The 26,976-nt window shown below is 45.3% G+C and overlaps 1 protein-coding gene across 1 annotated transcript in view; it reads left to right on the top strand.

Annotated features, from left to right (window-relative positions):
* The window catches only part of MRAS (muscle RAS oncogene homolog), a 61,944-nt gene extending 39,893 nt beyond the window's left edge, over positions 1-22,051 (top strand). The window contains exons 3-6 of the mRNA XM_067570060.1: positions 4,056-4,209; positions 7,913-8,012; positions 14,038-14,117; positions 20,660-22,051. Of these exons, the coding sequence (XP_067426161.1) occupies positions 4,056-4,209; positions 7,913-8,012; positions 14,038-14,117; positions 20,660-20,759 (434 nt within the window). The 3' untranslated portion in view covers positions 20,760-22,051. The remainder of the gene's footprint in view (positions 1-4,055; positions 4,210-7,912; positions 8,013-14,037; positions 14,118-20,659) is intronic.
* The last annotated feature ends 4,925 nt before the right edge of the window (positions 22,052-26,976 follow it).

The following is a 26,976-nucleotide window of genomic DNA, read 5'->3' as shown; positions in this document are numbered from 1 at the left end:
GAAATTAAACCAGGACTCTAGCCAGTCGCTTACACTTACAGACCCTTAACTATTCACACAATTGAAGATGAACCATCATCACTTTCTGTTTTATAAAGTTTCATTGTGCCCAGGCTCGGGTTACTGACATATATTCCATGCATTTGCACAGGGACCTCATCTCAGCGAGGGTCCCAACCATCAGTTTTGGGTGGGTGGCACTGCAAGAGGCCGCACCTGAGCAGTGATGTGACCGTGTGCCCCAGGTCATAACACCACTTACTCAAATTTGGCCCGAGAGGTGGCTGGGCCAAATATGAGTGAGTGGTGTTACAACCTGGTGCATGGGGCCACAACGCTGCTCAGATTTGGTCTAGCTGCCCCTTCTGTCATGAGATGGGCCAAATTTGAGTAAAGATGGAGGATGCCCCAATTTCCATAGTGGGCAGGGCCCCAAATTGCTTTAATCTGGCCCCAGTTGTGCCAGCTGCTGTTTTACAATTGAAACGCTCACTCGCCTTTCCATGAACACTCTGACCAAAAAGCCTATGAATAGAAGCTGCTGACCCGGCCCCTCTGTCGATATTTGTTATGATGCGGTGACAAAGGTCCAAGTGAGGTAGGAGGGGCAGGAGCCCGGTCCCATGATGTCAGAGTCTGGTATTCCATGCAGCCCCAAGGGAGTAGTAACTGGAGACAGTGATGCTTACTGATTGCACATCTAACGAGGAAGGGGAGAGCTCCAGAGGGGGGCAGTTTGTAGAAATGTTTACATGGAAGACAGCAGGGAAAATATTTCTCTAACAAAATTAGTCTGCAGTACGATGTGCAACAGAGAGACACACGCAAAAGACCTCCCTGCCTGAACTTACTCTGTAAGTCGTGCAAAAGACAGACGACTGAGGGCATAGCAAACACCAGCAGGGCTGAAGAATCCTGCAGGGAAAACCACAGGATGAGGAAAGCCTTCAGTCTGAGGTTACAGATTGAAGCCACAGGCTGTTTTGGAGGGAGGGCCAGACTGCAGGGAGAGCCCTCCAGCGGGATTTTAGCTGACTCAGCCAGAATTCGCCACTGGACTCTAAGGGAGGGAGTGCATTGGAGGGTGGCTCCAAGGTACAGATTGTCCCTATCCCGCCAGAGATATTGGCTGATGTCACATTCTCTTTGTGGTGCCTGCCTCCGCACCATGTCCAACTGTAGCTGGTCATTGTTCATGAGCACCAGGAATGTACAGAGGGATGAAGTTTCTCACACTCTTCCTCCCCATCCCCATTCTCTTGGTTCTGTCCCATGTATGCACTCCAGCCCACGGCACAGAAGTTGACCCGCCGTAAAGCAGCCCAGGTTTTGTCATACTGTAACTTGCACTAAAGAATTAGCCTGCACGGGAACCGTTTCCAAGGTTCCCTTTGCTTCCAGACTTCTAGAGGCGTGGGAGAATAACATGTTGTCTAAAGGTTACCCACTCAGTCCAGCAAGCCTTTGTTATCCATTTACTAGTGCTATTCCTTACGTGAATCAGAATGAGTCCTTCAGTTTCAGGGGTTGGGACACTTTTCCTTAATATAAAGGCCTAACACCCAGAGGCAGATAGCATGTACACTACTGCACGTGATATGTTTAGCATGCTGGCGTAGCTGGCTACCCGTGCTGACTCTGCAGCTAGCGCCAGGATTGAAGCAGCTCCAGGGTGCTAATCCTCTAGAAACCAAGGCAGCCGCAACAGCTGTCGCAAACAAGGAGTGCTTTATTAGGGTCACAAACCTGCCCGACAAGAAAAGCTGTGTCAAGCAACCTCAGCCTAATCAGTAGATTGCTTGTGTCCCTATGCCTCCTTTCCTGGTGCATGTGAGGGCAGCAAATGCTGGCAGACAATGTGTCTTTAGTTGCCGCAGCTCTCAGCTTTACTTTTCTAACCCAGTATCTTCCCTACTCATTTGAATAGCCAACATCCCACTCTGCGTTGCCATTTCTGCTTGGAGGATCCCATTTAACTGCTACCCCTCGGCTTCTTCACATGCTCACTGACTTGTAAGGTCACCATTTTGGGGCATTCCTGCTGGCTACAGAAGTGAACCCCGGGCATGCAGATTTGGCTGGCTGAACCTGTAGGGATGCATCAGTTGCCAGACTGGCTCAGAGCTGAGGTCCAGTAGGCTGCCTCTGAGAGTGGCCAACACCAGATGCATCAGAGGAAGGTGTAAGAATCCCACAGATGGCCAATGTGAGATAACTTGCCCGCCTCATCCTGATCTCTGATAGTTTGTGCTTCCGGGCGCAAGCCAATCTCTAAGTTTTAACATCCCTTTTGAAATGTTTGTTACTTATAACTCTGGACATTCTTAATAAATGTCCATCTCTTTTGGAATCCTATTAAGTCCTTGACCTCAATCACTTCCTGTATCCCTTCCCATGTCTTCCTTCCGTCCTTGTTCCTCTGCTCACATGGGTATGATTGGCAAACTAAGACTCCAGCACTGGTAATAAAACATTAAGGATCTCCAGCATTTCAGTGTGAAACAGGTAATGTAGAATGACTGAAGGGCAAGACAGGTCCACTCTCATGACTCTGTTCCCTCTGCAATCTGAGGGTAAATCGATTGTATGAGATACAGCCATAGTTCACATTGGGTAGGGCAAGAACTTAGGGTTTAGTTTGCAATAAGAGAGATTTAAGTTAGATATTACGAAAAACTTTCTAACTATGCAGATGGTTAAATACTAGATCAGGTTACCTAGAGAGGCTGTGGAATCCCCATCACTAGGGGTTTTTAAGAACTGGCTAGACAAACACCATCAGGGATGATCTAAGTATACGTAATCCTGCCTCAGCATAGGGGCATAAACTAGATGACCTCTCGAGGTTCCTTCTACCCCTACATTTGTACCCCCTTTCAGATCCCTGCTTACTGCGCTAAAGTAAAATGAAATAGTCCCAAGGTCCTTCTTAATATGCCCTCATAGGATATCTTTTTTTCCCCCTCCAACCCAAAACCTGGTGAATGATTTAACCCTGTGACCAAAAATTGCCACTCCCCTTACGTATATATGTGCAATATTTATCCAGAATACAAATGTAGTTTCCTCCTGATCTGGCCCCTAATATAGCATACCGGGACCCCTCACAGCTATGCAGGGTGGTAAGACTGAATGAATTAGAGGCAGTAAAAGGAGACTAACCCATTAGAGCCAGCATAGACTTGGAGTGCAGCAGTCGCTGCCCATCTTGGTTGCTACTGTGATAGTAGCATGCTGGAGGACATGGTGTAGGTGTCAGATTGCTAAGCACTGTCACTGACAGATGCAAGACATAAGCACACCTACAGAAGTATGCCTAGGCTGCAGACTAAACCTCTTACAGGGAGGTCACTTATAACTTTACTGTCTTTTCTAGCCATCTAGTGGCTTTAGGATGATATATTTAGGAGTGACTCTGCGGCTCTCCTCCTTCAGCTGGGAGCAAAGAACTGCAAAATAATGTTGGTCTCGGATAAGGAATGTAAACAAAAAGAATTATTCCAGTGTGTGTCCCAGCTGCACCTGGATAGCTGGTTTATGGAACAGCAGTGTCCTCTGAACTGGTGTCTACCTACCCTCCTAGACATGGGCTTTCCTATGTAGGGAGCAGCAAGGGCTGCGACGTGGGAAGGTTGAGGATTAAAATACGTTAGCCATGACCAGGCAGAGTGCTGATGCACCAAATTAGTATCCTGCTTCTGGCACTGACCAGTGCTTGATGCTCTGGAGGAAGGTGGAAACCATCTAGTCCTGTGCTGGGGTGGTAGATGTAGGGAAGGAGATGGTACAGTGAAGGTTGGATAGCAATGGCACAATGGAGATTTGATAGCACTTCTCACTGTACTCGCTTGTGTGGCTAGGAATGTTCTGTGATCACAAATCAATACTGACACCTGATTTGACCACGGAAGCAAAGTGGTAGCCTTGGATGGCACCTATTGTATCCTGACAGATGATCGTCCCAGTGAAAGTGGAAATGTGGAGGAATATGCAATGTAGTGATGGCAGTACCAGCAGAACGACTAACAATCTTCTCCCCCTCCTCTCTTTATTAGTTCTAGACACTGCGGGGCAAGAGGAGTTCAGCGCTATGCGGGAGCAATACATGCGGACAGGGGACGGGTTCCTCATCGTCTTTTCAGTCACAGACAAAGCCAGCTTTGAACACGTGGATAGGTTCCACCAGCTGATTCTCCGAGTCAAAGACAGGTGAGTGCACTGGAGGGAAGAGCTCTCTTAACTCGAATGCCTGCTGCTTTGGCAGAAATATGATCCAGCAGGTAGAGCACTGCACTGGGACTCAGGAGATCTGGGTTCTAATCCTGGCTCTGCCACCGGCCTGCTGGGTGACCTTGAGCAAGTCACTTCTTCCTCTCTGTACCTCAGTTTCCAGATCTTTAAAATGGGGGTAAAGTCACTTACCCTCCTTTGTCAAGTGCTTTGAGATATATAGAAGGAAAGCTCTGAGAGCTGGGTGGTATTGTTAAATGAACAACATCTCTGTGTTCCATGGGCAGCTGGTGAACCACCCATGTGGGGAGGCTAGCCTCTGGCCCCGCCCCTTCTGCCTGAAGCTACGCCCCTTCTCCCATCACAGCTCAGCCGGCTGGGGCGAGCCCTCAGAGTCAGTGCTGGAGCCCAAAGCGTCCCAGTGCCAGGCAGCCTGAGCACTCCCAGAGCCGCTGCCCCAACCCACCCTTGCCCCATGTTGGCCGGCCCCTGCCCCTAGCGCTGCCCTGCCCCAGCCCATCCTCCCCACAGCCCCTACTGCTGGAGTGCTGCGATGCCCCACCCCCAGAGCGCCAGCCCCAACAACCCTAAATCCCTCTGGCTGGGTCCGCTTCAGCAGAGAGGCAGCCAGCCAAGAGACTGCTACCGATGTCAGACCCACGCCAGTGGGATGCAGCAGGAGGGGGTGGAGTGTGGGCAGGGGCACGCCTGGCTCTCAGGGAAGGCTAAGCCTTCCTTAGCCTTACATACCCGGTGCCCATGCTGTGTTCTTACATTTAAGTGTCTGGGAATTAATGGTTGATGGGAGATTTATATAGGGGTGGATAATCCAATCCTCTAACATTTTGTGAGTAAAAGAGATAGGGGAATATTAGAGCTCCAACCCTGTGATAAGCCAATACTTCAGAAAGATCAAAGAGGAAGCTCAGGGGTCTTTTTATCTTGTTAATAATTCACTCTTCTCCATTCCAGCACATGTGTTTTTTCCATTTTTCCTGGGTGGAATGTGAATCTAGATCATGCATCCCTTCAGCTTTAAAACATCTAATTTTTCCATTCATAATTTTTTTTAATCAAGGGAAACCTCAGGAGAAGCTGCCTGAGGATTCAGTCCTTGTTGCTATCTTCTTTTCAGTTCTGAATAATTCCCCTAAAAGAGGGGTGGACTCAGATCATGGAAGGTTCACTGCTGGAATGCTTTTCCATTGAAGTGCCCTAAACAAAGTCCACAAGAGTGGGAAATGAAGAAAAAGCTACCCTTTTACTGCATCTAGGGTAACATAAATGGCCATCCTTTTATTTGCCACGTAGATACAGAAGTAGGATTTTCTCCATATATACCACATTCTCTTAAATTCCAAGCCTAAGCTTGATCGAGAGTGGGGGCTTTGTAAATTGAGAGAGAATGAGACAATATTCAATAACCTATCATGAAAAAACATGAGTTTTATCTAATTAAATTCAATGTAAATAAGTCACCCTTTTGATTCTGGTATGAAAATTTCTTCCCCTCCTTTAGCAATGTTGGAAACACGAACACAACAGCTAGTGCATGAGAACTGGGAAGTGAAATTGAATAGAAAGAAAAATGTTCTCCTTTCCCAGCCCAACCTGAGTGAAGTGCATAAAGTAAACAAACAGTTCAAATGATAAAAAGTAAATTTAGCTTATTTAAAAACTGGAATCATTTTTAAAAGCTCAGGCTCTATTAGCAGGATGGGTAAAGAGTTTTTCATACTAGCTGGCACTGAATTCTGCACTGAGTTCAGTAGCTACTCCAGTTTTACACCAGTGTAACAGAACAGAATTTGGCTGTGTTTTCATCTTAACAATCATATGTCCACTTAAGCATTTATTTTTGTAGATTTGAAATCGAAACTAGTTGTGGTTTTCCTCTTTGGAAGAGCTGTTTAAAAGACAGTGCTTTTTTATTACATTTAACTACTGTAAAGTCAACAGCTGTATTTGCCTTGTTCAAATTGCAATCATACAACTCACTACAGGGAACAATGTCCAGAGGTTTATTTCGGAATTGAACAAGGCGAATTACATACTGTCCAAATTTAGTCTGTTTCTACCACTGTGCCGCGAACTAGCGAAGAATGGACCATTGAAAAAAGCAAAGCATTTACCCTAGAGTAGTCATAGAATCAAGATATATTATTGCTCAGGCATTTAATTAAATTCATATTATTATAATTAACTGTGAGAGTAAATTAAAATTCAAGGAGCTGTATACAGTGTCTCTTAGCCACAGTTTAAAGCAGTATGCCAGAGAAAAGACTAAGTCCTTCTTTGTCTCAGTGAAAAAAAGAGGTTGAAAATTCATGTGAACTTAAAGTAAATGCAGTCAAAAGTTTTATGCAAATAAGTAAGGCTGGCTACTTGTCGTGGCAAATATTATGGCTCCTGTCATTGCAAAAAATATAGAAATCATAATTCGAGAAGGTTTTTTAGAAAGTAAAGGAGAAAATCCCGGCACGTGATATTTTTATTAAGTTTTTTCCTAAAGAAATAGTTAGGGAAAATCAATTGTTTTACAATAAAATAGTAAAAACCATTTCATCATATTTAGCAGGTTCTAATCTAGTTAAAACCCATTCAACACTTGCTCCACTGGACATACATAGGGCCAGGTGGGTAAAAATTCATGGGAGAATCTTGCTCTGTGGAATACTGTACTAGCATTAGTGACAGATCATGATTATATTGGGGGGTGGGACTTAAAAGACACACAGCCAAATGCTCGGTTGGTGTAAACTGGCATAGTTCCATTGACTTCAGTGGATCTATGCTGATTTATACTAGGTCAGGATTTAGCCCAGTTTGTCATAGAAGCCATGGACATAACAAATCTACAGCTTTAGTTAATTGTCGGTAGACTGTTACATGGAGTATAGAATCATAGAAGATAAGGGTTGGAAGGGACCTCAGGAGATCATCTATTCAAACCCCCTGCTCAAAGCAGGACCGACCCTGACTAAATCATCCTTAAATCAACAAATCATACCTCTTTTCACTCACAAGTCCATTTGTAACAAATGTAATCTAAAAGTCTAAATCACTGGATTTGGACTCTAAGAAATTCTCAGGCAGCGTTTTTCATCGATACTAATTAAAGTTAAGATTCTGTCATGGGTATTTTTAGTAAAAGTCAGGGACGAACAGAAATTCACTAAACTCCATGACCTGTCCCTGACTTTTACTAAAAATACCCTGGCAGAGGGAGGACAAACAGAGCATTGCCAGGGCTTGCAACTGTTCCCGCCGCAGTCTGCTGCTACTTCAGCCCCAGGAGGGCTGGCCCAACCCCAGCCACTGCTCCACGGCCCAGGGCCTGGTCGCTTCTCCAGCCCTGCCCCAGAAGAAGTCGTGGATGTCCCGGAAAGTCATGGAATCCGTGACCTCCATGACACAATCTTTAATAATAATCAAAATATACAGATAGATAAAGAAAGTAAGTGTTTTTTTCCATAGGTTTGTGCGTGTACAGTGAAATTGACATTTACCAACATTTACTGATTAAAAATCTAATCCTCTCCGAGCCTAATTATAATGAAGCTGCTAAAAGCCTATTTACTGTATCTTTCTAGCTGAAAATGCTAGATGGTGGTAGCATTTTAAAAGGAAGCTTACACTGAACACTTTATATTGAAAGTCTCCTAATATTGCTTTCTTCCAGAGAGTCTTTTCCAATGATATTGGTGGCCAACAAAGTTGATCTAATGCATTTGCGGAAAATCACTAGGGAACAAGGAAGAGAAATGGCAACTAAACATAATGTAAGTTTGTGGGTGTTTCTTTATTTGCACGTTGTTTTGGCAATTGCACTGCTTTTAAGTTCCATTACAGGCATTCAGAATGGGACTCATTCTGCATTTGGAATTAAATTAGGTGCCTTCTCTTATAATTAAACATCTGCAATTACATATTCAAATAAAATGCAGTATAGAGAGAGGTTACTTCCAGTAGGGCCAATACATTGCTGAAACAGTACCAGCTCTATACACCATACTTTAGCAGAGCTATTACGATCATAAAGTCATTAGAGAGACAAAGTGGGTAAGGTGATATCTTTTATTGGACCAACTTCTGTGGGTGAGAGAGACAAACTTTTGAGCCACACAGAGCTCTTCTTCAGGTCTGGGAAAGGAACCACTCAGTCTCGAAAACTTGTCTCTCTCACCAACAGAAATTGGTCCAGTAAAAGAGATTACCTCACCCACCTTCCTTCTCTAATATCCTGGGACTCACAGGGCTACAACTACACTGTGTATGTGATCATAAAGTTATGTAATGCAAGTTATTTGCAGTTGAGTGGAATGAGCATGTAAGATGGACAGACGACACTCTTCAAATGAAAATGCAGAAGAGGTAGTTAGCTACACAGGACCTGATTCTGATCTCAGGGTATGTCTACACTACGGAGTGAAGTTGATTGATTTTAAATCAACTTTCACTCACCGAATTTTAGAAGTAGCAGGAGCATGATCACACCACACTCATTGCGTCAGGATATTGCATCCCCACTAGTTGCGCTTGGGTCGACAAAGCAGTGCAGTGTGGGTAACTATCCCACAGTGCAACTAGACACAGAGGCTTTTGGGAAGGTTGTCATCCTTTCATGATTCAACGTACTCCCTCCCTCTTCCTTCTTCTCCCAAACAAATGGACAAATGCTTTTTCGTGCCGTTTTTCTAAACCCTTCAGTCTGTGCCGCACGCACGCCATTGCCAGAGGGGCACGGAGCCTGCTCAGCTCTGCACTATCATTGTGGGCGTCACAAACACCTCATGACTTATCCTGCAATACTTTCAAGGCTGAGACAGGAGCCACAGGGCAGAAAATTGTAATGTTACTGAGGCCGCCCTGCTACAAGCAGAGAGAACAAAACAATTCCTGTTTGCTGTAGGCTGTCATACACCATCTTCAGGCAGTGGAGCACCGGTTCTGGTCTCAGGAAACAACACTGACTGGTGGGACCACATCGTTATGAAGGTGCGGGATGATGATCAGTGGCTGCAGAACTTTCGTGTGCGAAAGGCCACATTCCTTGAACTTTGCGCACAGCTGTCCCCAGCCCTGAAGCGCATGAATACTCGCTTGAGACCTGTTCTGACAGTGGAGAAGCAAGTGGCCATCGCTCTGTGGAAGCTGGCAACCCCTGACTGCTACTGGTCAGCTGGGAATCAATTCAGAGTTGGTAAATCCACCGTGGGAACTGCTGTGATGAAAGTGTGCCAAGTCATTAATAGACTTCTGCTACGAAGGGTAGTGACTTTGGGAAACATGCAGGACATAGTGGATGGGTTTGCCCCAATGGGGTTCCCAAACTGGGGAGGAGGGAAGGGTAATAGATAGCACGCACATCCCTATCTTAGTACCAGACCACCGTGCCACAGAGTACATAAACTGAAAGGGATACTTCTCAATGGTGTTGCAGGCCCTTGTGGATCACAGGGGACATTTCACTGACATCAGTGTGGGGTAGTCTGGAAAGGTGCATGACTCGTGCATCTTTAGGAACTCAGGTCTGTTCAAAAAGATGCAGGCAGGCACATTCTTCCCTGACCAAAAAATAAATATTGGGGATGTTGAAAGCCAATAGTGATCCTTGGAGATCCTGCCTACCCTTTGCTCCCCTGGCTAATGAAGGCACTTGGACAGCGAGAAGGAGCATTTCAATAATAGGCTCAGTAAGTGCAGAATGGTGGTGGAATGTCCATTTGGCTGCTTAAAGGCAAGATGGTGCTGCTTGCTCACTAGTTAGACATCAGTGAACACAGCACCTCAACTGTTATCTCTGCCTGGTATGTGCTCCATAATGTTTGTGAAACAAAGGTGAAAAGTTCTCCCAAGGTTGGGTCGTGGAGGCTGATAGGCTGGCCGCTAATTTTGAGCTGCCAGATTCCAATGCTACGCTAAGAGCCAACTGCGGAGCGCTGCACCTCAGGGAAGCATTGAAAACCCGTTTTTGGAATGAACCGCAGTAATGTATGTCTGTCAGTTCTGTGCCTTCCATTCCCATCCCCCATCCTCACACCATTGGCGTCCTCCCCTTCTTTCCCCGCCGGCAATCCCCAAGCTCTCCATGAACAAAGAGAAATGTTTTTTAAAGCAGTAAAGTTTTATTGGTGATCAGTTATGGGGGCAGGAGGGAGGAAAGGAAGATAATTTAACATTCTCATAAGGCTGCTTGGGGAGCCAGTGCAAAGTGTGAATGTGCAAACAGCAAATCATGCACATTCCTAGGTCTTAAAAGGGGTGTTGTCTCTTTCCGCTCGCCTCCACCGGCATGGAATGCACCAGGTACTGCACCCTGCTCAACCTCCTCCTAGAATGCTTGAGGGTGGGGGCTGGGAAACAGCTTGTTGGCTGAGCATTTTGCAGGGGCTGCAGAGGCAGTCTGTCCTGCTGCTGCTCTTCCTGGAGCTCTACCAGACACCTCAGTATGTCAGACTGATCCCTCATAATATGCAACATCTTTTGTTGTGTTGCACGTGCCTGCTCCTATGCTGATTTTCTGTGTTCCATGTTTAGTTTTCCTGGCAAGGACATCCTCCAGGCTCTGAGCTCTGTGTCAGCAGCTGTGGAGGAATTCATTAGTTCATTAAACATGTCATCCCAAGGTTTTTTTTCTGCTTCCTAATTTGGGAAAGGCACTCTGCGGGAGTGGAAGACGAGGTAAAGGCCAAGGTGTCCACTGTAAGGCAAGCAAAGCACAAAGTTGCCATTGTTAGCTGACCCCATGGAGTAAAAGAAATGTTACAATGTAAAAAGAACTCCCTTACATATTCACAAGGCAAAGCCAGACCCGCATACCAATCTGTACTTCTTGCACGGGTTGGAGTGCCATTCCAGACATGGTAAGTAAGGGCCCTTGCATCCATAACAGGGAAGTTTGTATAACACTAATTTCCCTAATCCACACATAATCAAGGAAAAGGATAATTGGGCTTTACCATCCCAAAGACCGGTTTGGGAGGAGTTGATCAAAAAGGGATTGGAAGAGGGTGTGGTTGAAGGTGTCGCTGGAGGAAAAAAAAGAGGGCACCAGTTCCCGGACCCATAACACCCAGGCCAACAATATCATGGCTAGGAATTGTCTGTGTAGGGGCCCAGGGACACCATCCACATCAGGGGAATAAGACGCAGTGACTATATTGGTCGGGTAAACTTGCACCATCTTCCCTAGGTGACCATGTGTGATATCAGTCTCCTAAGGGTAACATGGGCGGAAAGGGAAGATTTCCTGCAAGCATTGGGGTACAGGCCTGGCCCTTATGTTGCTATGTGTGTTCTGCAAATATGCCTGCTTATTTAATAGCGGAGTGGTGGGGAAAAGTGTCCTACCATGGTGGAAAAAATAAGGCTGCCCTCCTCAGAAACCTTCTGCAAAGTATTGCAGAGTACCTACATGAAAGTTTCCTGGAGATATCCACGGAGGATTCTTGGAGCATCCCTCTGCATATAAATAGTCTATTTAGGGAGGTAACGCTCTGCTGAAGTTTATTAACCCCCAGGAAGCCCATCCCCACAGAAACACAAACTTCTTTTTCCCCAGAAATAAGAAGCTGGACTGGGACATGACCACAGAAATGTGGTTTGTTATACATACTCACCAGATGTGCCTTCCCTGGCATCTCAGTCTGTAATGCTGTCCTGTTCCCGCCTGTGCTGCCCTGGGGTAACAAACAGGTCCTGGCTCTCTGGTAGAATGGATACCCCGCTCTCCTGCCCCCTGTTCTCCTAATCCTCCTCCTCCTCATCCACAGAGTCCTCCTCATTCATCCTGGACTGGGATTCTTCGGAGGTATCAATGCTCATTGTGGCACAGTAGTGGGGTCACCACCGAGAATCGCATGCAGCTCCTTATAAAAGTGGCACGTCTTCGGTGACGCACCAGAACGACTGTTTGCCTCCCTAGTTTTCTGATATGTCTGCCTCAGCTCTTTGATTTTAACACTGCACTGCTGCATGCCCCTATTGTGGCCCTTCTCCACCATACCATGCAATATCTTCTCGTAAATATCTAAATTTCTTTTGCTGGCTCAGAGCTGAGCCAGAACAGACTTTTCACCCCACAGGCTGATGAGATCCAAGACCTCAGGTCGACTCCAGGCTGGAGCACATTTGGGGCATGCAGTTGCCATGAGCAGTCAGCTACCAAACTCTCTCCATGCTGACCAAACAAGAAATGGGAAATCAAAATTTCCCGGGGCTTGAGGAGAGGAGCTATTTCCTGTTTACATGGCCATGGTGCAGCAAAGTGCGAATGTCCAGAGCGGTCACAACAGAGCATTATGGGATACCTCCCAGAGGCCAATGATGTTGATTTATGTTGTGCTCTGCCTACACTGACGCTCATTTGAACCATAGAATTTGACTTCATCACTATGCCACTCGCGGAGGTGATTGTATTAAGTCAAATTTTACTGCAATTTAGGTTGGCAGAACTGACATGCCAGTGGAGACAACCACATTACGTCGACCATCATTGTCAGTGTAGACCAGGCCTCAGACTGTTGTCAATCAGGAGTAAGTCCATTAACGATAACGGAATTACATGAGTGTAAAATCCATATACATCAGAACCAATATGTCAGTTCCCTATTATCCATACTATAGTTTGGCTCCAGAAATGGCTCCCAAGTAAGATTATAATCACCATTATATGAGGTTAATCACTTCTAAATGCCCACAATCATGGGGAAGACTTAATGGAACTTGCTGCATCCTAATGGCCTTTTAAAGATAACATAATGTGAATTATTCAGGGTATATATACTCCCACCCCCGTAAAGAAGCTTTTGTGTTGTGCTCAATTTCAGCGGCTTGGAAGATGCTGTATGTGCAAATGCAGAATTTGCATAAGCAGTACCAAAGCCAGGTTTATAAATATGTCTCTTTGCTGGGTATGTACGCTACAAGTGACCACAAAAGTTCATTTGGCTGGCAATAGAAAATGACCTTCTCTATTACCTGAATAGATGTTTTTCAAAGTCTGGAAGATAATTGTAGAAATTGGCATTCAAGGATCTTAAAACGCAGTGTAGCAAGCAAGGAATTTTTGGTGGGTTTTAGTCATTCAACTATCTTCAGCAAATGTCTGGCAGGCATGTAAAATAGTTTGTCTTTAGTTGTGTGTCTTCATATCCTCAAATACAGCTCAGGGAAAAAGAACATCTGTCCTAATAAACTCTGCACTTACTCCCCCCAAATCAGGAACTTTATTCTTCCACCTGTTTTGTATGTTGCACACATTATAGGATGGGGTGATCCTTGGTAAGCATTTGGTGACCTTTCTGCAGAGTTAACCTTGATGTCATGGCAACATTTCACTTATTTGCCTTTCTCCAGGCAGTTTCATTTGGATATAATCTTCACTTCGTTCCCCAAACTCCAGTGTAGCACAGCTATACGTTGTTACACAGAGGCTACATTTCACCCTTTGGTCATTTCAATGGTGAGTGAAGTTATCTTTATGTAGAAGGTGAAATCTTGGTTCCATTGAAACCAATGGCAAACTCCCAGTGACTTCACTGGGGCCAGGAGTTCACCCATAGTGTTTTAGATCAATTCGTTAGCTGAGGGCTTTGGGATATCTCAAGATGAATGAAGCTGTACTGGATGAGAACACACTTATTAAACAGTCTCTTGCTCTAAGAAACTACCTGAAAGTCATTATAAGACAACCTTCATTTTGCATCCAATCTTTCTATTTCCTTGGGTTGTCACTTTAGATACATTCATTGTCCACATGTAAGATGTTACTAGTATTTATTATGCTGGGCTTTTGTCTTTCAGATCCCATACATAGAAACTAGTGCCAAGGACCCACCTCTGAATGTTGACAAAGCCTTCCATGATCTTGTTAGAGTAATCAGGTGAGCCATAAAACATTTTACTCAGCCATCTATTAACCTCATTGACAGGCGGTTCCTGAGTCATCATAACACACGAACCCAAGAGCCTGCTTTTGTATTTATTAGGACTTCTTGTTCCATACCCACACACAGCTATCAAAACGTAATTATGCTTTAAAGTATAAAATCTTCATTGTCCGTGCTAAACATTTTCAGATCTAACTGTGCACATAAAAAATAATTTCCAATATACTTGATTCATCTACAATGCATTCAAACACTACTTTAGGGTACATATACACTGACGGCGGCAAAGTCGCTGCCATCAGATCGACCTATCTGGATCGATTGAGCGGTCAGTGAAGACCCGCTCAATTGATCCAGAAGTTGACGCTGTTAATCCACCCCCTCAAGTGGTGTAGCACTGCGTTGACGGTAACACGGTTCCCGTCACTGCAGTGCAATGAAGACAATGCGCAGAAAGAAAGCACAGCAGTCGATGGGAGTTACACAAGCTACTCTGCGTAGCTTGCATAACTCCCGTCGACTGCCACCGAATCGCCGGGTAAGTGTAGACCAAGTATTAGTGATGAACAATACAATGCAGTATTGACATACAAAAACTGTGGGCCAGATCCTCAGCTAATGTAAATCAGCATAATGCCATTGAAGTCCATGGAGTTATACCAATTTACACTAACTGTGTATCTGGTCTTATACTGTATTCCTGAAACTCAGACAGAACACCAGTGCAAAGTACAAATCCACAAAAATCAGAAAATAAAATGTGAAACTGTATATCTACATACATCACCTTCTCCCACAGACACTCTCAAACATGCTCTCCATTTCCCCTAGCCAGTCTTCCACAGACATCCTGTGTCACATCCAGATAGTGGCCTTCAACTACCTAAAAGGGAGTTCCAGGGAGGATGCAGCTAGGCTGTTCTCAGTGATGGCAGATGACAGAACTAGGAGCAATAGTCTCAAAGTTGCAGTGAGGGAAGTCTAAGTTGGATATTAGGAAAAACTTTTTCACTAGTAGGTGGTGAAGTATTGGAATGGGTTACCTAGGGAGGTGGTGGAATCTCCATCCTTAGAAGTTTTTAAGGCCTAGCTTGAAAAACCCCTGGCTGGGATGATTTAGTTGGGGTTGGTCCTGCTTTGAACAGGTGGTTGGACTAGATGACCTCCTGAGGTCCCTTCCACCCCTAAACTTCTATGAGTCTATGATCCTTGATGCCAGTAATCTTTTGAGTTGTGGCTTGCACCTGTCTTTGAAAATTTGCTCATGGTTTTTCCAGATGCCCTTCTTGTTTAGAGGCTTACAAACATTTGATTTCCATAACTCCACTACAGGTTTCACCCAGTTTCAGATGTGGACTTCAAAAATATAACTGCTAAAACTTTCTCTGTGTTGGAAGTAATATACAGTAGAACCTTGTTTAACCAAGCCTCTATTATCCAGCTCTCTGTATTAACCAAACCACCAGCCACCTGGGGCCAGCCCCGGGCAACTGGACTTCAGGCTATAAGCCCCAGGCAGCTGGGGCTCCCGCTGTCAGTGCAACAGCGGGAACTCCACCGCCCAGGGCTGATAGCCAGAGCCCTGCTGCCCGTTCTCCGATTATTGGTTACCCGACTGGCCCTGGTCCCAGTTAAATTGGCTTATTGGGATGCCACTGTATTTACTACAGAGCACTTCTTATAGGGCAGTACTCCAAAGAACTTTAGACAGTGGACTCAATAATATTGTTACACTGATGAAAATCTGCAACAGTGCTGCCAGAATTGCACCCTCATAAATCTGCAATGATTGCAAGCAGCATTTAGTCCTGTATATGACCTAATCTAGTGGAATCTCACACCAGAAGTCCTTAGTCGTGTACATCATTGGTTTCAGTTGACCTCAGTGAGGGCTGTAATTTAAAAATACAGTATTAGTCTGTGTATATAAAAATCCCCATCACTGAACTACAGCCACCTTTGTTGTGGCACGGAGCAGGGGTTTTTTGTGTGTTTCTTTCTGTTTAACAGCGCACGTGAGTGTCACACAGCAGCTTTTTAAGTAGAGGAGGTGAATAACCCAACTGAAACTTGAGGGAGAATTTTCGGTAGGCAGAATTTAATCACTAAAAGACAAAAACTCTAGGATTTTTAGCAAGAATACACCTATTCTGAGATAAGTGCAGTGGGATCTTGAACTGTCATGAGTGGTCAATGCCCCAGTTTCGCTTATAGTCCAAAACATGATGCAGATAACAGCATCTGGCACCTGCTGGGCAAAATTACTGGAGAGGCAGTTAAACTATTGTATTGTGCAGAAGAATCTTAAAGCTAGTTCCATCTTACTTTTGCTTGCTGACTTTTTGATTCAGTGTAAGTCTGTGAATGAGGATGGCACTGTGTGGATTTCCATTGCACTGTCATTTCGATTGCAATGTCTGGTTGTTCTCTTGTTGCCAAAACTTGAAGGCATTGGCTATTTTCTAATCTGAAGATGACATTTCACTTTTTTTACCCACTAAGTAGAGAAACGTAAGCTGATTTCTATGAGAAACGCTGTGATCTAGGGGATAAGCCATGGGTCTTCCACCTTGGAGAGTAGGGCTTCATTTTCAGCCTTGCCACAAACTTCCTCCATGGCCTTTGACAAATCCGTTACACACTCTGGGTGAAATCCTGGCCTGCACAGACATTAATGGGATTTTTTCATCTCTGTTCTCCAGTTGCTCAATCTAAAATATTGGACCTGTGCATGTTTTCCCCCTCCAACACTGATAACTTCTGGAAAAGATTGGGTCTCTGTCTTCTTTTTATAACACCAGTTGTGCCACTTGCAGAATCTTTAAAGGCCTCAGGCTTGAATGCTGGAGTTTTTTTCCACTTCAGTGACCTGTATTGCTGCAAACAGACTTCTTCTAATAACTAATGGTATCAGATGAAGCTATAGTTTTTCCTTCTGAGGTGGAAGAAATGGCTTCCCCAGCAATGAAACTTGTTTGGCATTTATACACAGTGCCTCTCTGTTAGTGTTTATCTTACCATAGCTTCGAATCAGCATCCATCAAAAGCAGATGGTACTACCCACTCTTCCAAAATCATCTCATGCTGGCAGATGGAGGGTGTGGGTGGAAAATTATTGGAGGGTTACAGATACAAGTTGGAAACATGCCAGGATGTTTCTGAACTATTCAGTACCTTGTAGCTAGTGGGCTGGGCATTAGTATTTATTACACTGAAGTCTTGTCACTATCTGGTGCAATTGTGAAAAATTACTACAAAATTGGTATGGTGGGGCTCCCAGTTTCTTGTTGCTCAGTGACTCCAGGTCAAACGCTTTCAGTTAACAAATTAAATTTAAAAATATATATTCTGTATGTGCCAGCCCTCGGGCCTTCCAGTCACGTCTGGGTTCTTTCTTTCTTGTGCATCATTAGTTGTTATAAAGGTTTCACCAGCCAAATTAGACACCTGGGCAACCTTGTTGCCTTCAGTACTTAAAAAAGCTTGTGCATTCATTCAATCGGAGAACAGAAATGATGCCATGTGACTTAGCTGGCCAATCAAAACTAACTAAATTTTGTTCAACTGTTTTGAGAAGTCTGTTGAAAGACAATCACGGATTATCCACTATCGGGGAGAGGATATAATCAGCTGTTAAATTTTTTTGTCACAACTTGTTAGCTCAGGTGTAGTCAGCAAAATGCAATTTAAAATTTCCTAATACCCAGCACCTATCTCCAGATTGCTTCACAAACATAAGGGGTAGCTCTTGACAGGACCAGAGACGTGAGTTATACTCTGATGGATTCCATGGCAACTGTCAGCCAATGGTTGTGCTCCTTCTAAGTGGAGCTGCAGTGGGTTGATTCCCAATTTTTCTTACAAGTGCTGGGATTGGCTGGAAGGGGCCTGAAGCAGTCCATAAAGAGGCACTGCTGTGTGGTACCAGCATCTAACTGGTAGGTGGATCTATCAGGATCTTCCTGATCTGCCCTCCATTCTGCTGTAAATTTGCCCTTTAACTACACTAGTCCTTTTCCACTGTAACACATGGCAGGGGATAATTCTCTGTCTCTGGGATTGTCTTCCAGAAATCAGCTTTGTACAATGCTGCTCCGTGTTCGTGAAAGTGGCATGTTTTTTTGGTTTTTTTGGTTTTTTTTAAATATCAAACCCAAACTATGGTAATGTTACCTTGCTTCCTAATGATACCTCTAACCAGTAGATTTGGGTCTGGTCAGTTCTCTAAAGAGTTAACTGTCTGGCAAAAGCTCACTAAACATGTCTTTCAAAATTTTATCTCAGTGGAATGTGGTTGGGGTGAGGAGAAGAAGTCAAGGACCAATCACTTATCTGTAGCTATGCAGTGCTGGCAATCCCATGCATTCCAAAATCATGAATCAGGCCCCACACATCATAAGATTGGCTTTTTCCCCCCTTTCTTTCTTTCTTTCTTTCTTTCTTTGTCTCTTTCTAGTCTGTGAGCTCTCAAGGGTCATGTTTTTATGCTTTTCTCTGCAACCATAAGGGCTAGTCACATATTTTTTTAAAGAAATCAAAGCTAAGATTCTCACATAAGTACAGGACTCTAGGAGCTGGGGCTTTAAGAAAAACACCAACTATCTCAAGACTCATGATCAAATTGCAAGAGTTGACAAGTTTGTCCTGAACACTTTCTGTTCGGTGCTCAGTACATCACATAAGCCGAGGAGGTGGTTTTAGGGCTATCCCCAACACACACCTTGATTACTCCTGAGACTATGGTTGGACCATTCTGAGTTGCCAAGGACACACAGCCAGTCTGTGGAATCAAACCCGAGTCTTCTGACTCCTACCTAGTCCAGTGTTTAACTACTTAGCCTTCCTTTCTCCTGTTTATTCTGCAACTCTGGGCCAGATTTTCAGCTGATGTAAACTAGTGTAGCTCCACTGAAATTAGTGTGACTCCCATTAGTGTTAAGGGGAAACTATATGAATGGAAACTATATGCCCATTTACACCAGCTGAGGATGTGGCTCTGTGTTTAGAAGCCAACCCCCTTTTCTGTTTGATGTGACTCCGGATAGTTTGTTACCTACAAAATTTTGGAAGCCCTCAGTGACACAGAGGTGTAAATCAAATGGAATTGTAGTAGCATTAAAGATATTGCTCATCCAACACTACCAGAAGGAGCTACTGAGTGAAGTGATTGATTGAAGGCTGCAGTGGCATACTTGGAATCCCAACTGTGCATTTCTGATTGCTTTGATGTCATGCTGCCTGGAGTGTCCTCCTAGGGGCTGGTTTCTGGTGAGGACCCAGAGCAGTTTCTCCTTCTGAACCACTCAGCATTTTACCTGGATTGGAAAATGTTTTATTCATCAGTGCAGGGCAGAACCCATTTGAATAGCAGGTTTTTAAAAACCAACACTAATTGACTCCAAATCAATTCATTTGGCCTGTGGGAAATTCCAGCCAGACATAAAGCTTCAACAGTTCTCCCCTGATTTTGTTTCCTGTAGCCCCGTCTTCAGCCCTCTGTTTCCCCAGTGTCGGAGTAGGCTGTAGTGCAGCATGACAGAACATTAGGGGTAACCATATTTACCAGATGACGTGGCCCAGCCTGCAGTGAGGGGCAGAGGGAAGGATTGTATTTTAACCAGGACACACAGCGGTATCTTGCCCTCTCACTTCAGACGTTATCACTCCTATTAGCTATCCATTGTGCATGCACCTCCCCCCTACCCCTTGAAAACCGGGATGCAAATCTGGCTAGCCACTTATGGTGGTAGATCATCTCTCATCTGGTGGGGGCAGGGTGAGTGGAGGTCACGCTCCCTCTAGCAGAAGGAGTAAGAACAGCAATCTGCTCTGAAATGTGGCTCTGCAGTCCACTGCCATGGCAACGTAACCCTAGCCCCCTTTCGCTGCTGTTAACCTTTCTGTAGCCACAGTACTTCCCTTCCTTTTCCCTAGCAGCTGCAGCAGAGGTTTCCCCTCCCCCCCATCCCCGATGGATGACTATTCTTCACTCCTAACTTCATTAACTTCTGCTCCTCGACTCTAATGGGGCAGCTGGCCGTGAGATGGTGACTTATCACTATTAGCCAATACCAGTAGGGCCTACAGCAGGTTAGGTGCTGCTCATGCACCCATGAAGACACCATCCCTGTCTCAAAGAACTAGCAATCTAAGAAACATGGTGTGTGAGAGAGAGACCTTTGGTCTGAGGCCCAGGAAAAACAGTTTGTGTCTGAACTGTAATCTCTTTCTCTCGCTATGTGGTAGTGTAAGCAGTAGCTGTGCTGGGACGTTGGCTCTTTGAACAGCACAAACATTGAAACTCTCACCGACAGAGTCATGCTCCTTTGTTCTTTCTTTACTTTTGGGCCCCGTGTCTCCTTGTGCTCGAGGGAAGGTGAGAGGTTGACCTGTTGTAGGGGTCAGAGAGTGGGGATAGCCATTTCAACCCAGAGGTCTCTTCTGACTGATTCCTAGAGATTCTCTAGAGATACGTGTCTATCTACCCCTCGCCTAAACAGTATTGGTGGTTCACTGGTTTTCTTTCCTCCAAACAGGCAACAGATCCCAGAGAAAAGCCAGAAGAAGAAGAAAAAGACCAAATGGCGCGGAGACCGAGCGACCGGCTCCCACAAACTGCAGTGTGTGATTTTGTGACACGGGGGCTCTGGGCGTCCCCACGTGAACTAATGTTGAACTAAAAAGCACTAGCGAGACACACTGTACTGCCTAACTGCACCGTAACGCTTCTAACAGTGAACCTTACACACAGGAACTTGACGGGGGGGGGTTGGACTCGCTGACATACTTGAACAGCGGCCAAACTGCCAGAGCTTGGCCCGGTTTGTGCACGGTGCAGAGTGGATTGCAAGTGTGACAATGAGGAGGGAGTATCCAGGACCAGGACTCCCGAAGGTCAACAATCCCCAGCTCCTGGGTGTTTATTTAAAAAAAGTGTGCAGGGGAGGGGGTGGTAAACTGTCGGTTTTATCTGCAAACATTTCTCCATGTGACCCATTTCTAACAGCCGTGAATGACCCTTTGTGTGATACAGTCTGTTGCGTGTGTATGTGTGGGGGCAGGGGGAAGGGGTTTTTTTGTTTTGTTTTTGCTCAGCGAGCACCGGTTTGGAAAGAAAACCGGCTGGGGTTAGTTTCTTTTGCACTGAACTCTCTCCTAGGCAGATGCCAAAACGCAACCCCATCTGAGAGTGCATAGATTTGAAGAAAGAAAATGAATTCCAGCTGCTCTCAGCACTCCAGACATTGTGTCAGACCCTGGAGGGCAGCCAGCTCATAGTCCATAAACTCCAGCATAGAAAGAAAGGGGGGGGGCGGAGGGGGAGCAGTTACCCTCTTGAGGAGGTTTTGTTTCTGTTTTGTATTTTGGGGGCATGTCTGATGCGAAAGGCATTTTGTGAACCTCAAAATATTTAAATTAAAGTAATTTACAGATGGAAGGAACGGACTTGGGGTTTTTTAAGACAAATCCGTACTGATTTATTTAGGAGAACAGACATGAGGTGCTGCATTCCTTCTTCCATGTGTATGTAAAGCAGTGCTTGGATTCTAAGCAGCTCCTTCTTTCTGTTGCCTTTCCCTGCAAAACCGATAACTACCCAATACTGAGCTGGCTGATTGGTTTGTTCTCACCATTCAAGTTCTCAGTTCAAAGGGATTGGCTCCATTTACTTATTATTTTCCTTCCCCCACATTAGCTTAGATCCTGCTACTAGCGACACCCTTCAGGAGTTTTGGTGTTGACTCAGTTGGGATTTGTCCCTTCGTGACTTTAGTAAGCCATCGATAGCATGGCGGTGAAAGATGTCTGTCCCTCAGAGCAGGCGCAGGAATGCAAGCTGCCTTCCACCACCTCACAAGTGTGTTTACCTCTGTCTCAAGAGCCCACCATTCAGGTTGAGGGGGGAATTAAATATCCATTCAGTCCTTGACCTCTGACTGCTAATTGTGGTGGTGTTTTTTTAAAAGAATGGACAGTCGTCCACTAGACTGAGACCAGCAACTCATTCAATGTGGGCTGCTAAGCACCTGTAAGCGTAACAATGTTCACCTGTCATCAGCCCAGGCTGGATTCAGTCCTATTCAAATATGCTTTCTTTGGCATGACAAGCTCTGAAAGTATTACCAAAGTGTAAAAGCCAAAAACCCTGGGGATCTGAAAGCCATAGATACTGGTATGAAACATCAAGGATGTGCCCGTGATGGGACTCCACAAACTTGCCTATTTGCATTTGTCATTGTCTATTTCATGATTTGGGACCAGGCTGTTTAATAGCACATCTTTGCACAATTCTCCTTGCCATAAGCAAGTTAACTTTTTTGGACAGGTGAGTAAAACTAATGAAAAATCCTCCCAGATTGCACTCCCCTGCTTCATGCTAGTAGATTTTGTGCCTTGGCTGGTAATTGTCCAAGGTTGTTTTGCCAGGCTGAATAGTATAATGCTATCTCAGCTGTCTTTTTCCTTCCTCCTAGATTGGAGATGTCGTTTTTCTTAATTGTGTTTTCATGAAAAATGTTTATTTCCAAAAGCATGAGGAAATGTTTCTCCTGGACCCCCATATTTTAGACAGTGGAGTAAAAAGGGCCAAGTGAAACTTCAGTGGAGCTATCGCAGTATACACCAGCTGAGAATCTGGCCCAAAATTATCTGGCTTCTGTCATATGGGTTTCTCGGTGGCTGAGCTGTGGTGGCCTGGTAGCCTAAGGATGAAATCCTGGTTCTGTTGATGTTAACAGGAGTTTTGCTATTGATTTAAATGGGATCAGAATTTATGCCTTGCCTACCATTGTCACAGAGAAGTGAATGGCTCGGTATCAATTAATCTGCAAGCTACCCAGTCCACCATCTATGAGGACTCTAAGATGTAGAAAGGCTAGAGTTGACCCTCTTCCATTCCTGCTGGAATCCCTTTCTACTCTGATTTACTAGCTAGTTTTAAAATCAAACATGTTAACATCTGATCACATGAGAGCCCTTCTACAAAGGGCACAGCACTTGCTGTCCCCAGCACTATCCTGTTTAAAAATAATCTGGGTTTTATGTCCCGTTTCTAGGGGAATTTGTTGTGATTTACTTATTTATTTTAATCCAAACTTCTGGGAATATTTGCCTGAAGATCGCTGTATCTTGAGTCACATAGAGTCTGAAGGTATGTCTATACTGACAGCAGCAAAGTCGCCACCGCCAGATCGATCAGGAAGTTGACTAAATAAAACCACCCCTTCAAGCCGTGTAGCGCTGCGTTGATGGACACACGGTTCCTGTCCGTGCAGTGCAGTGAAGACGGCGTGCGGAAGGGAAGCACAGCACTCTACATAGCTTGCATAACTCCCGTCGACTGCCACCAAATCTCCAGGTAAGTGTAGACTAGGGCATAGTCTTGAAGGTCAGAAGGGACCATTATGATCATCTACTGCCACTGTTCATTGTGTATGTGAAATTATAATACACTGATTTTGAAATGTCATAATCATTTCTTCAGCAAACAGCAGATAGCACAGAAGATTGTAAGGTGGGAAAGAAGCAGGAACAGATGAACTCCAATTAAGTACAAGAGTAGTAAAAAATGGGGACAATGAACACTGATTAACAGAGTTGAGCTATTTATTTCTAAATAAAAGTGATTGCTTCCTAGTAGGAGTCACATGTCTAAGGCTATGTCTACACTTACAGTGCTGTGTACAGTACATACACTGCCCACACCCTTGCACTGGGATAAACAGAAGTGTAGATGGTGGGGCGCTGGTTAGGTGAGTAAAGATACTCCAGAACCTTAGGGTATGTACCTTACATAGCTTTCTACACGTCCAACCAGTGCCTCCCTGGGACGGGTCCTACGAGCCCTACCCTGGCCTAGACAGGGTTAATAATGCACGGCAGGCTGAGGAAGCTATACCCCGCCACTTCTGCTGGTGGGCATACTCAACCTGGGAGCAAGGTATAAAAAGAAGCAATCCAACTCAGTCTGGACTGGATGCTGAAGAGGGAGGATGCAGACCACCAACTCTCTCCAGGGAGCTGCTGCAGACTCCGACCCCAGATCTGAGGCACCCTGAGCCCCAGGCAGATTCCAGACTGGCGGACGACACTGAGAAGGGATGGAGGCATCAGGAGCGGCACTGCCTGAGGACCCTGAAGGCCCCGGAGAATCATGGATCATCACCACAGGAGACAGGGTAGGAATTAGTGCAGGGGACTTGAATGGCTCAATGGGGGAAGAATTGGGGAACTGGCCAGCGTGTTTTGGGAGGGTCCCCCCGCCACTGACAGGGCCCTGGGCTGGGGCTCGGAGGAACAGGGCAGGCCCAAGCCCCCTACCCCAGGCACCACACGCCCCTAGGCCACATTATCCCACTGAGAGGGTCATTTTATTGACTCCAGCTACCAGGCCAAACTGCCCTGACTGAAAGGGTCGCTTTATTGACTCCGGCTACTAGGCCACGCTGTCCTGACTGAGAGGGCCACTGTATTGACTCTGGCCATTGGGCTGTACTGCCACAGTTGATAGGGTCACTAACAGGAAACTTAATCCGTGGCTGCTCAGCTTTTCCCCACCTTCACAGCATATGCAACCCGAAATCTGTGACAGTGTCACCACCCTCCCATGTCTACACAGCTATTTTTAGCAATGTAGTGTCACTGCTGGAGCCTTTCCCTGCCACATGTAGCTACACACCACAGTGTGGACGCAGCTTGGTTTTCAATGTGGCTTGTAGCTACACATACCCTACACATTGGCGTCAGTGTAGACAAGGGCTAATATGCCATGAGTTGTGTTTAAAACAAAAAAAAAGGCATCCAGTTGCTCAGAGTAGAGGTAATGGGTTATGCCTATTGCCTCTCAGTTTATCACTTCAGATGCAGCTCAGGTCTGTTGTTATAATGAATTCATGTGCTACACCCACAACTACATGTGACACACATACACATGGAAAGCTGGGTCTAGAACCATGCCTTGCAAAAACACGGGTTTCTGCCTCGTAAGCTCCAGACAGACTCCCTTAACAAGTAGTAGTAGTTATCTTATTCACTCTGTGGACCATCCCCTGGAGGGTGACTTCTGTCACTCATACACACAATGCTCGTACATTATCTAGGGGCCAAAAAAAGATGCCATTTGCTGACGGCTCAGTGGTGCATGTGCAAATGAGTTTGCTGGGCTCCATCCAGGTTCTAATCAACAGATGTTCATACCTCAAAGATAATCCTTACAACGAGCCTTGAAAGAATGAGCAGAGAGGCCAAGGATGGAATGGATAAGGGAGATGAGCTGCTGTTTCACTATTAGAGGTGGCCAGTCTAGGTCCATGTTTAGGCATGGTACCAAGACCGTGTAATAGAAGCTTGTACTGTCACTGCTTGTGCAGCTGTGTCCTTCTAGGGGAGAATGCACCATGCTCCAGGGCTGTCAAACTGGCAACTTTCAAAGTAATACATCCACATGAGCAATTCTGAATTAAAAGGAAAACTGTGTGTGAGCAACGTCATCCCCATCCCACCCACGGCCTCATGTCTGCAAAGGGCTAAACCACATGGATCCCTGAGCATGATCAGGGTCATAACATGCAATAAAATACATGGACCTATCCAAGCAAATTTACAACCATTGTAAGGCTTCTCCACGACTGGATGACTGCCTCCATCCTGAGCAGTGGCTCGACCTCTGAGCCCTTTGCCATCCGAAGTGGCATAAAGCAAGGTTGTGTGCTGGCACCCACGCTCTTCTCCATTTTCCTAGCAGCTATGACAACGCTAATCCGAGACCATCTACCACAAGGCATTGGCATCCAATATCAGACTGAGGGCAACCTCTTCAACCTCTTTTGCCTCTGGGCCAGAATTAAGTAATATCGGCAAAAAACAACTGAACTCCAGTACGCAGATGATTGTGCATGCTGTCGTTGCACACACAAAGGAGGATCTACAAACAGCCCTCAACTGCTTCTCAGAAGCTTATAAAAGCCTAGGGTTAAACTTGAATATCGGTAAAACAAAAGTTCTCCACCAGCCTGCTCCCAGTCAATCATCAGACCCAGCCAGGAAGATCTAGATTGACAGAGAGGAACTGGAAAATGAAGAACACTTTGCCTGTCTTGGCAGCCATCCCTCACAGAGGGCAAACAATAGATGTCGAGATTCAACACAGAATCCGCTGTGCCAGCCTTGCCTTTGGCAGACTGTCTTGTCGGGTGTTCAGTAACGACAACATCAGAACACACACTAGACTTAGTTCATAAAGCGATGCTAATTCCAAGTCTTGTCTACAGCTGTGAGACTTGGGTGACTACAGAAAGCACCTGAAAAACCTGGAATGCCAGCACCTTTTCTGGAAGATCCTCAACATAAAGTGGGAGGATCGCCGCACTAATGCTAGTGTCCTCACAGAGACCAACATCTTCAGTTCTGAGGCCCTGATTATCCAGCATCAGCTGAAGTGGAGTGGGCACTGTGTGCACATGTCTGATGCACACTTACCAAAGCAATTGCTGTACGCCCAACTCATCAAAGGAGAAAGGAAATGGGGAAGCCAAAAGAAACTCTTCAAAGATACACTCAAGACAAACATCAAGAAATGTGGCATTGACACCGCACACCGGGAGCTCAAGATAAGGCTAACTGGTGAAGACTTGCCAGAAAAGGAATGGCCATTTTTGAGGAAAATTGCCCGGCCTGGGTCAGAGAAAAATGACAGAAAAGAAAGGATAGACAACTGTCATACAGCAATCATGGCCCTACCCTGCAACGTCTGCCAATGAATCTGGGGCTCAAGGATCAGACGCCTCAGTCACCAAAGGACTCATATAAAATAAAACCTGTGAAGGAACTCATCCTTGACCCCGAGGGATTAACG

The sequence above is a fragment of the Emydura macquarii genome, unplaced genomic scaffold (assembly GCF_026122565.2).
Source record: "Emydura macquarii macquarii isolate MOO-44397 ecotype Brisbane River unplaced genomic scaffold, CSIRO-AGI_Emac_v2 contig_2988, whole genome shotgun sequence".
Lineage (NCBI taxonomy): Eukaryota > Metazoa > Chordata > Testudines > Chelidae > Emydura > Emydura macquarii.
Note: the sequence above shows the minus strand (reverse complement) of the source record. Positions and strands in the feature narration are given on the sequence as shown.